General features: G+C 33.2%; 1 protein-coding gene across 1 annotated transcript in view; it reads left to right on the plus strand.

The window, feature by feature from the left end:
• The first annotated feature begins 8,807 nt into the window (after positions 1-8,807).
• LOC114338218 (protein Malvolio) overlaps positions 8,808-12,421 on the plus strand; it is an 89,151-nt gene continuing 85,537 nt past the window's right edge. Inside the window, exon 1 of the mRNA XM_050650195.1 lies at positions 8,808-9,100. Coding sequence (XP_050506152.1) covers positions 8,936-9,100 — 165 coding nt within the window. The 5' untranslated portion in view covers positions 8,808-8,935. The remainder of the gene's footprint in view (positions 9,101-12,421) is intronic.

Raw genomic sequence — 12,421 nt, forward strand, 5'->3', positions numbered from 1 at the left:
AGCACTTTAAACCAATGAATCTTACAGATGTTACAAACAATAAAAAGTAAAGTAATTTCTGAAGCGGTAACGATTAATTTAATTTTGGATACTAATTGTAACTTACTTACTTTTGATGTTAGAAACTTTTTTAAAAAACAAAAATAAAGCTGTTTTCAAATACTTTAAAAAATTGCAGTTTTCTACGAAAAGTGCTTGATTTTTTGGTTATTTCTTTCAAATGCTCTTTGAGTTATATAAGTCTATTGTGAGATTTTTTATTAAATGTCATGGTCTCCACTCCAAAGACATGACAAGACGGATATATGTGTCAAAAACTTTTCACTTTAAATTAACTGGGATTTTTGGATATTTTAGAATGTAACTATAATAGTATACTCTGAATACACCATATACCGACAAGCAGGATTGGTCAAAAACAATTAAAATAAAATAGTTCCCCGTGAATATGCGACTTTTGAGTTATGCGACCGCTGAAAAGTAGTTAGAACGGAGCTGCGCAGGTACGGGGCGAGTACGGCAGCTAGACGGTGCAGGTCCCCGTTGCCGCCCCGTTCCGTTGTACTATAAACTACCCAATGTCTTTTATTTCACACGATCCTTTGATGTGTCCTAAAAGGCAGCCGTTTCGTAAACGGCATGTTCTAATATAAATTCACGTAACACTTTGGCAGTTATTGCATAAATTATTATTGTTATTCCCTATCTGGAAAATGTAATTTAAATATCTCTCTCTCTCTCCTGTCGTTTCCCCTTTACTGAGGATCGTGATTTCTTCCAATATTCCTAACAATGTTTCTCCATTGGTCTCTATCTTCAGCTGCTCTAAGAGCTTCGCAGAATGAGTTTCCAGCTGAATGTTTTATTTGGTCAGACCATCTAGTTGGTGATCGTCCTCTTGATCTTCTCCCCAGAACGTTTCCAGAAACAATTAATCTCTCCAAACTGTCGTCACCTCTGCGAACCACGTGACCAAAGAATTGCAGAATTCGTTGCAGACATAATGTGGACAGCCTTTTTTTAATATTGAGTTGGTTTAGAATGGAAACGTTTGTCCTATGAGCTGTCCAAGGTATCTCCAGCACCATATCTCAAAGGCATCAATTTTTTGGCACTCGCATGCGCGAAGAGTCCAAGTCTCTGCTCCGTATAGAAATATTGAGAATACAAGGGCATTCACCAGTCTCATCTTGATATTTTGAGAGATAGATCTGTCTTTCCAAACTTTAGTTAGGCGACTCATCGCATTTTTTGCCATACCAATAAGTCTCCGAACTTCTGTTTCACAGTTACCATCGTTAGTTATACTAGACCCGAGATAGACAAAGGTGTTTACTATCTGGTATTCCTGTAATATGTTAGTCAGTTGAATAGTGTCAAATCTGTCTACCACCATTATTTTTGTCTTAGCTTTACTGATTTTCAGACCAACTTTATTGCTTTCGTACTCAACTCTTCGCAGAAGATCAAACATTTCTTGCTCATTTGCTGCTATAAGTGTAGTGTCATCAGCAAATCTTAAATTGGAGATTTTCCTACCAGCTACTGTTACTCCACCGGCCCATCCTTCTAAAACCATCCTCATGACATGTTCACCATAAATTTTAAATAAGTCAGGTGACAACTCGCATCCTTGTCTAACACCTCTCTCGGTCTTGAATTGGTTTGAGAACTTCTGATCTAGTCGTACTGTCGCTATATTAGACTGGTACAGATTTTTAATAAGTGTCACCAGGTGCATTGGTGCGCCCATTTCTATTAAAATTTACCACAGATTTATCCAGCTTACACAATCAAATGCCTTTTGGTAGTCAACGAAGCATATAATCATAGGTACTTGAAATTCTCTAGACTTTTCAATGAGTTGTTTCAGGTTCAGGATTTGTTCCCTTGTACCTTTACCCTTTATTTTAAATTTAAATTTAAATATAAAAACCTCTAAATAAAACAAAAAATGTGGTACTTCACACTGATTTAAGCAGTAAACGGCTCATTTACCACACCGATGGTGTCTCGTCTCTAAACGTCTACAAAACTTATTAAAAGTATCCTCCAATCAATCAAAAAGAATACCCACTTGACTCATTATCTACAGACACGTGAGAATTTACTACCGAACGTAATCGCAAGCACATGGCTAATTATTTTGGTAAGGGAGCCCAAGCGGGAATTTTTGCAGTTACTCGAGCGCGTCAGATTATCATATGGGGAGAAACCTGGTGCCCTGCAGATGTAACTCTACCATATATTAGCTTTTAACACAGGGGAGTTCGTTAAGGGGGGCCCGAAAAAAAATATATCCTTAAAAATACTTGAAATTGTCAGATTAAGATATGCTAAGTTAAGGACATGCAAAACAGTGTATATTTAAAAATCTGACGATTTGAGCGGGACGTAAGGAAATGGGTGAGTTAAAAAGTTTCACAAAAACTAAAAAATACGAGTTAAATATTTTTCAAAAATCTATCGAATAATACCAAACATGACCCCCCACGGGGAGGGGTGGGGGTAAATTTAAAATTTTAAATACAAATACCGCGATATTTCGCAAAGTAAACATTAGATCGAAAAACTGCGAAATACACTTAATCAATATTTTTGAAAAATCTATCGAATGGTACCAAACACGACCCCCCACGGAGGTGGGGTGAGGGGTACTTTAAAATTTTAAATAGAAGCCCAAATTTTTTTCCAGATTTGGATTATTTACGTAAAAATAAGCAACTTTTATTCGAAACATTTTTTCTAATTATGGATAGATGGCGCTATAATCAGAAAAAACGATTGTCGGAAAATAAATTAAAAATGGAAAGTCCCCACTAAAATGGAAAACTTTATTTAACTTTTTTTGGTTTTAGGATCTACTCTTCACAACCCAATAGGTCCCCATAACGCTCGAGTGACTGCACATTTAACATACTTCGTCCCCTACAATTTCTTACGATACGTGGTGAGGGAAATATATGTATCGTATACAAGTGTCATTGGAGCATTAATTAATGATGTAAAGTTACGGCACGTGAGGCCTCTATCTCAAATCTGCTTTGATTTTCGCATACAACAAAATGGTCGGAACCGAATTAAGCGTGAAAGATGATTGTTGAATAAATGAGGAGCTGATATCGCAAGTGACCATCATCTACTAATCACTACCATGAAAACAAAATCACGCGAAACACCAACATACAATCTAGATCTAGACAAACTAAAAACGTCTCTAGAAAGGCACATGTTTATGGAGGAACTTCAACTCAAAACAAGAGACTGTGATGTAAATAGCTGAGGAGATTTGACAGAGGTAATGAGAGAAATAGCTAAAGAAAAACAGGATAAAAAGAGAAATATAGAATAGAATGGATACCAAATGAAATTTGGAAGCTTATCAGGGAAAGAAAATAGCGAAAAGAGAATATCTTGAAGCAAGAACTGTAGATGAAAGATCGAATAGACAACAAGAATATGAAACAATAAGGCAGCTAAAAGAAATGTAAGAAGAGACAAAAGAAGATGGGCTGCTAGCAGAACTAGCAAAAACAAGCACAAACAGTTGCACAACACAACAAAACTGGAGAGCTATACCAAATTACTAGACGACTAACAAAAAATGGGCTTCAATATAAGATCCAAGACAAGGGAATTACTTATTAGAGCAATGACCAAGTAGAAAGATAAAAAACTTATTACAGCAATGACCAAGTAGAAAGATAAAAAAGCATTTTCAGGATATGTTAGGTATGCCAAGGGATAACGCAGATGAAATTGTCGAAAACCCACAAAATATAGATCTGCATATATCATACGAGGCTCCTTCCAAAAGAAGATAATAATAGCTATCAATTCTCTGAGAAACAACAGGTCCCCTGGAATCGATAACATTGCTGCGGTTATACTAAAAACTGATCCGCATCTAAATGCTGAAATTTTGCTCCCCATAATCCGAGAGGTGTGAAACAAACTGCATTTCAGTGGGCTAGCAAAAAGGGAACATTATTAAGCTTCCAAAAAAGCGCAACCTCACACTGTGCAAAGATTTTAGCTTGCTTAGCCTCACACCTTGCTTAACGCCATAAACAAAATTTTCACGACCATCAACTAAATAGATTAATAAACAAAGTTGAATTTCGAGCTAATTAAACAGGCTTTAGACCAGAATTCTCCTGCATTGACGACATTAAGAATGTGAGTGTAGTGTGTAATAATGGAACAATCGGTTGAATGGAACGCACTCCACCATACATGGTTTTTGTCGATTTCGAGTGTGCCTTTGACAGCTTATCTCATGTCGCTATATGGCAAATTTTAGAACTAGGAAATATCCCTCAAAAAAAAAATAATTTGCGTTACAAAATCACTACACTGAGCCAAATTGCAGCGTGACCACAATGGGATTAACGTACTACTTACTGGAGTCAAACAGGGATGCGTGCTTACTCCGCATGTTGGAAGTGTCATAACAGAAAGCTGATGTACAGAAGACGATATTCATAGGAGGATACGAAAAACTCAACGAGCTTTCAGCACGCTCTTCCTGTTTGGAGGTCAAGCCAGTACGTCATGTTTATTCTACTCTTCTTCTTCTTCTTCTTCTTCTTCTTCTTCTTCTTCTTCTTCTTCTTCTTCTTCTTCTTCTTCTTCTTCTTCTTCTTCTTCTTCTTCTTCTTCTTCTTCTTCTTCTTCTTCTTCATGTGCCTTGTCAGTTGCGGACGTTGGCTATCATTATAGCAATTTTAATTTTGTTTGCTGCGTTTCTGAATAACTCAATCGACAAATCATTGGCGTAAGTTTTGAAGACATGAGTGTCTCCTGTATTATCAGTTGGAATATATGATATTTATCATGTCTCATAATATGGGCGAGATATTCAAGTTTCCGTTTATTAAGTGTGAAAGAGATTTCTTTTTGTTTTCATTTTTGGCGTAATACCTCAATGTTGGTGGTGTGAGTAGTCTAGGATATTTTGAGGATACGTCGGTACACCCACATTTCAAATGTCTTCAGCTTGCTCATTAATGTATCCGTTATTGTCCATGCCTCTGCGCCATACAGCAAAATTGGAAATACATAGCATTTTAGCAGCCGTATTTTTTGTGAGAGAGATATGTCACAATTGGTGAATATACAGGGTGTAACAAAAATACAGGTCATAAATTTATTTGCATATTCTGGGACCAAAAATATTTCGATTGAACCTAACTTACCTTAGTACAAATGTGCACATAAAAAAAGTTACAGCCCTTTGAAGTTACAAAATGAAAATCGAATTTTCCCAATATATCGAAAACTATTAGATATTTTTTATTAAAAATGGACATGTGGCATTATTATGGCAGTAGTATCTTAAGAAAAAATTATAATGGAATTTGGAAACCCCTCAAAAATTTTATGGGGGTTTTGTTCCTTAACCCCCCCCCCCCCAAACTTTTGTATACGTTCCAATTTAATTATTATTATAGTACCATTAGTTAAACACAATGTTTTACAAACTATTTTACCTCTTAGTACTTTTTCGAAAAATCAGTTTTTATCGAGATATTTTGAATATTTGTCAAATCCACCACATATTTGTATGGTTAAGTACGTTTATGGACACTTTACATATTATGTAATATGAAAATTTATTTATGATTTACATTTTTAGGTATATTTTGAACCATATTAAAAAAGAAGCCACATCTCGATAAAAGGTGTCTTATCGAAAAAATACAAAGAGGCAAACATTTTTAAAAAGACTGTGTTTAACTAATGGTACCGCAGTAATAGTTTAATTGGAACGTACACACACATTTAGGGGGTTTAAAAGCACAAAACCCCCATAAATTTTGTATGTAAACGTATTAAAAAAGAAGCCGCATCTCGATAAAAACTGTCTTATCGAAAAAATACTAAGAGGCAAAAAGTTTTGAAAATATTGAATTATTGAATTAAAAAACTAACGGTACCACAATAATAAATTAATTGGCACGTACACAAAAGTTTGGGGGGGTTTAAGGGAACAAAACCCCACAAAATTTTTAGGGGGTGCACAAATTTCACTATAATTTTTCCCCAAGATGTTCCTGCCATAAGAATACCACATGCCTATTTTCAATAAAAAAATCTCTAATAGTTTTCAATATATTCGAGAAAATCGATTTTCATTTTGTAACTTTAAAGGGCTGTAACTTCTTTTATGTGCATATTTATACTAAGGTAAGTGAGGTTCATTCAAACTATTTTTGGTCCCAAAATATGTACTTTAATTTATGAGCTGTATTTTTGTTACACCCTGTATTTCTCATGTTGTTAAATGTTGCTCTGGCCTTTTCAATTCTAGATCGTATTTCGGTTGTTTGATCCCATTTCGAGTTGACAACAACTGTTCCAAGGGATATATACGAATCAACTTGTTGAATTAATTGGTTTTATATTTTCAATTGTCTGGCAGGTTTTTGAGTTTTGCTGACCAACATCCATTTTGTTTTATTTATATTGAGGTTAAATCCTCTTTCTTCTCTTGCTCTTTGTGCCCTGTTCTACTTTAAGGATGTGAAACTTTACAGACAAACTGATAAGAGGGGTTGCAAAGACTACCCTAGAGAGTCCCCAAGGAACAATAAACAGCCAGTCCAGTACAAACTTGGAGAAGTTCCATCATGAACAAGAGATCAAGGACAGTCTTGGAATGAGGTGAAGGCTTTAGAGCAAAGTAGAACTCGAATAATTTACGTGTACCATAATGGAATTATCGACAAATTTCTAACTAAAAACTAACCCTGTATATGGCCCGAAATACAAAATGTGCAAAGAGCTTTTCTTATTCATAGATTTTCCACTGATAATCCTTGTTTTTATATTCCTTTTTTCTTAAGTGTACCACTTTAGCATAAAAAGATCTAAATAATATCTTCAAAAAATTTAGTAATTCACATTGATTTATATAGTAAACGGCTCATTTACCATATCTAGGGTTTCTTTTCTCTAAACGTCTATAGACCAGGGTGCATCTGTAAAAATATTAGTACATTTGGACGTTGAGAGGTGACTCAAATTTTTTTGCAGAAATTGCTTGAAAATAACTCAAATAATAATATTTGAGTTATCCTCCCTCTCAAAAAGGTCCGGAACATTGTTTAAATAATCAAATTTTTTTTTTGTTTTTTGATTATAACTTTAAAAGTATTCATTTCCAAAAAAAAGTTGTACTGACGTAAAAGTTGCGAATTTAATTTTACTACAATTGGTGAAAAATTTAAAAAATAGTCACCCTTGTTGCAAAATAGCAATAATTGCGAAAAAAACATACAAAAACAAGTATTCGCATTTTACGGTTTTCAACCATTTATGCTACACTTAGCACCTTCATATTTACCCAGAAAAACTTTATGATACAATAAAACAATATTGTAAATTTCATTAAGATCGGTTCAATAGATTTTGCAAAATGAATTTTGCAATCCAGCTTTCGCAAAAAAATTCATTTTTTCAAAACGTTACAGGACTGAAAATAAAGCAGATAGCAAGTTGAAATTTTTTTGCATATAGAAGTTTACTGTACCTTTCATTTGAAATTTGCAAAATTAAAATCAATTAACTACCACGGCGTCAGGATTTTTTTTAAATAAACATTAATTATTGGTGCTACGCGCAGGACAGCGGATAGTTTGCTCTGATTGGGCATTCCAATAACCTTTGATAATGATTGATACATTTTAATTTTTATTACATTTCGATATAAATAAATAAATTTGTTTATTGCAAAATAAAAACACATACTCTATCCTTTGAAATAACACTTTTTTTAGCAAAAACTTTCTTTGTTCATATATTTAAAGGTAGAGAATAAAAGTTTATTATTTTTAAACGTAGCAATTGTTTAAACAATATTTCAAAAACAATAATAAAATTAGTTTGATTTTTGTGTAATTAAAATATTAAAATACGACAAAGTATAGAGTAAGAAAATAATATATTAGATAAAGTTTGGAAGAAATTTTGGTGGAAATTAACTTGTGTGAATCGATCACCGCTGTCCTGCGCGTAGCACCAAAAATTAATGTTTATTTAAATAATTTCCTGACGCCATGCTAATTAATTGATTTTAATTTTGCAAATGAAAGGTACAGTACACTTCTATAAGCAAAAAAAAATTCAACTTGCTATCTGCTTTATTTTCAGTCCTGCAACATTAAAAAAAATGAATTTTTTTTGTGAAAGCTGGATTGCAAAATTTATTTTGCAAAGTGTGTTAAACCGATCTTAATGAAATTTACAGTGTTGGTTTACTATATCATAAAGTTTTTCTGGGTAAAACATGAAGGTCCTAAGTGTAGTATAAATGGTTGAAAAACGTAAAATGCGAATACTTGTTTTTGTATGGTTCTTTTCGCAATTATTGCTATTTTGCAACAAGGGTGACTAATTTTTAAATTTTTAACCAATTCTATATTGTTATTGTAGGAAATTTAATTACGCAACTTTTATGTCAGTACAAATTTTCTCAGAAATGAATAGTTTTAAAGGTATAATCAAAAAACCAATAAAAAATCGAATTTTTCCTTCATATTTTGACATTTTGGTTATTTAAACAATGTTCCGGACCATTTTGAGTGGGAGGATAACTCAAATATTATTATTTGAGTTATTTTTAAGCAATTCCTGCAAAAGAATTTGAGTCACCTCTCAACGTCCATCTCAAAACAGATGCGCCCTGGACTACTACGAAACTTAAAAGTACCCTCCAATCAATCAAAAAGAATACCCACTTGACTCATTATCTATAGACGTGAGGATTCACTACCGAACGTAATCGCAAGCACATGGCTAATTATTTGGTACGATACGTGGTGAGGGAAATATATGTATCGTACTAGTGTCATTGGAACATTAGTTAATGATGTAAAGTTGCGGCGCGTGAGGCCTCTATCTCGAATCTGCCTTGATTTTCGCATACACCAAAATGGTCGGGACCGAACCAAACGTGACAGACGATTGTTGCAGTGACAATAATACAAAAAAATATTGTGTCAATGACCCACCACCTCCTTATTACTATGAAAATAATGATAATGAAGTGGATACCTATTTTTCTAACGAGAAAGTTATAATTCCCGAGGACGATACGGTTAGTACATTTTTTATAGAAAGTATGTGTGATAGTTATTATAAAAATAATTCATATTATCCTTGGCATTGGACGATACTTTCGCTCATTCATATTTGTTGTTACTATTACAATTTAATTTGATTATACAGGAAATTACTTATAACTTGTGAGTAGGCTGCTCAACTTAATGTCTGGTAATGTATCCTGCACATGTAGATTTATTTTTGAAAAGTGACAACAGTAAAAAATTAGATACGTTTATCTTGCATTTATGGCCACTGGAGATATAAATATGTATGTAGATTCCCAGCTTATATTATATTATACCCCTTTAAAAAATTGGGTTTCTTGTATAAACAAAAGATGGGTAGGTATATCGTGCCACATTTTTACGACATGCGACAGGGTGAAACAGATTACTTCTTTTTCATAAGCTATACCAGGGGCCACCAATTAGCGGACCACGGTCGGCATCCGGACCGTGAGCTAGTTTTGTGCGGACCGTCAATAAATTCACAATATACCTAGTGCTTGGCAATTTTGAAAATGTTTGGCCATGAAATTGTGTGCTATGTTTGGCTCAACTTATGTGTGCGAATTCGCGTTATCAAGAATAAACTTTATTAAAAATTGGTACAGATCTCAGCTTACAGATGAATATCCCAACTCCCTAATGAGAATCAGTTGCACTAAACTCATTCCAAACTTCAGACAGGTTGTACATAACAAAAATGTCATTTTTCTCTCTGATAATTTAATTTTGTAAAAAGTTTTTCCCCTTTGTTATACTTACTATATTCATTAATTTTGAATTTAAGTAAACTGTAATATAAAATTGTCACGTGCGTTTTTCTATATTCATTTCCTCTCTAGTATATGTTAAGTGGGAGAACTTTTCAGCTGTGCCTTTATTTGAAATACTTTTCAGATTTAATAAGTTTGCAACAAACAGCTTGCATTGAAACTAATGTAGAAAAGATAACATGTTAATAATTACCATCTTGTACTATGATTATTTATTTTAAATTCCTCAATTTCCTTTCTACAAAACTGAAGATGTCTAAAAACTTCATTAGCATTCAAAATATAAATTCCTAACTTTTAAAATAATATTCTCAGTAACAATTTAGAATATTGCTATGTTCAAAATATACCGATAATAACATCAAAACAATACACGATGGATTTATATTTTTTATATTTACTGTACCAGGAAAGTCTACAGTGACCAAAAAAAAATCAGATAGATATTATTAGTTTTCATTTCCATATTAGTCCATGTGTGAGGCCTCTTTCGTATGAAAAATATTTCGGACTCGATTTATTTGCGGATTCCATTTCAAAAATGTCCCCTTTAAACAAATCAGAACGAAACAATTTTTTTAAACAAATTCAAAATTATCTTTTTGTCTCGAAAAATGTATTTTAGGTTTCTTTCATATTTTTGAAAAGTTGATAGTTTTCGAGCTATAAGCGATTTAAAATCTGAAAAATGCGAAAATACGCATTTTCGATGCTTGAAAACTCTCAAGTTTCGGTAAAATGATAGAAGATCTTTTTTGTATAAGATGATCCAAAAATGCTAAAAACATATTTTCGGGGACAAAAAAGGTAATGTTTTGAATTTGTTAAAAAAAATTGTTAAACAGTTTCTGCCCAAAAATTTCGCCCGGCACTCTTCTGGTTTGTTTATAGGGGATATTTCTTAACAAGAATTCGCAAAGAAACCGAATCATAACAACCAGACACAGGCAGCATTTTATCCGGACCCCGGAAGTGTCATAGGTTTTCGAAACGGACCCACAGGGAAACTAATTGGTGACCCTTGAGCTATACTATAGTTCTCCGTTCTGTAAACTTAACGCACTATTTTGGCTGCTATGGAAACAAATCCATGACTATAATATTTAAATTAGAGAGTTCGCAGATTTTAACCATTATATTTTTGTCTTTGGCTAATTAGTACGCAGTTTATTTTCGTCTTGGTTCAGAAGTGTTCACGTAGCTCTACTGAAGACGTCTAGAGACAGAAACAGCTGTCTAGGGATGGTGGATATCCTCAACATCGAAAGGAAATATAAACTGTCTTTTACTTTTATCTTTTATATTTATCTTTACTCAGATTTTGAGTATTGGAACTATCTTTCGGACCTTTTCCTATAGTCTGGGCAGATTATCGGAGAATAGGCCATTTTTGGGAAAATTTATTTACGAGCAATTTTATTGCTGCAATCGAATCTTATGATTGTATATATTAATAATATAGGTATGCAAAGTCCGCAGATAGTGTGCTAATTTTTTTATAAACAAAATGGCGCCCGAAATCGTGTTTTTTTCAATTTTTGCTCTATAACTCCAAATATTTTAATTTTAAATCAAAAACACCCAAATAAAAATTCACCGTAATTGAAATCTGCATAGAGACGTGTTTTTTCCGATTTAGTTCAACGAAAATTTTCCGCGGAACATGCGGGTTTTCCAACAAAATTTTTATTTTTCAACTAATATTTGAGATAAGTAATTGTTAATCAATAATTAAATAACTTAGCAATATTAAAGCTCTTTTTGTATAGATTATAATTCCAGAAGCCGATGAAAATTGAATGAACAGTTAAGTGACAATTGAATTGTTATTTAAAAATTTTCGGTCGGTAAAATAACCACAATAATTATGATACATAAGAATAACTATGATTTTTGTATAAAACGACACTGTACCTATCTACTCGTAATGTACGTTACAGAATTGAAATTGGACTATTTAAGCGGCCTCAGGCATATTTTAAGATTATAAACAATTTTTTGTCTTATAAACAAGTAGCATATCTCGGGAAATATTAAATTAAATTAAATCATGAAAACGGTGTTGAAAAAAAGCGGCAGGACGCTTCTTTTAAAGGAAAAAAAACGCTTAACTGTAATGAGTGGTTCCTGAGATACAACCGGTCAAAGTTGACCGGCAATTACGGCAAAGATATAAAAAATAGGATCATAATTTTTGAATAATCACCTTTCTATTTTTGTCCTCATTCTCCCCACAAATCTTTATATATTTAAAATACTCGTAACATATATTATTATAATAAAAACTATCGATATTACGGGAGAAAATTGCAAAAATTAGCAAAATTCCAATCAAAAATTAGGTTGGAGAAAATGTAATCTCAATGTTCAAAATCGGTATACGTTCAAAAAATTCATTTCCTCGGGTTCCCATGGAGCAATTTTCTTCATTCTTTTTGTGTTCCCAAGTAACTCGAGCAGAGCCATCTAACACGATTTTCGGGCACCATTTTGTTTATAAAAAAAGTAGCACACTATCTGCGGACTTTGCATACC

This window comes from Diabrotica virgifera, chromosome 1 (genome assembly GCF_917563875.1).
Source record: "Diabrotica virgifera virgifera chromosome 1, PGI_DIABVI_V3a".
In the NCBI taxonomy this organism is placed as follows: Eukaryota; Metazoa; Arthropoda; class Insecta; order Coleoptera; family Chrysomelidae; genus Diabrotica; species Diabrotica virgifera.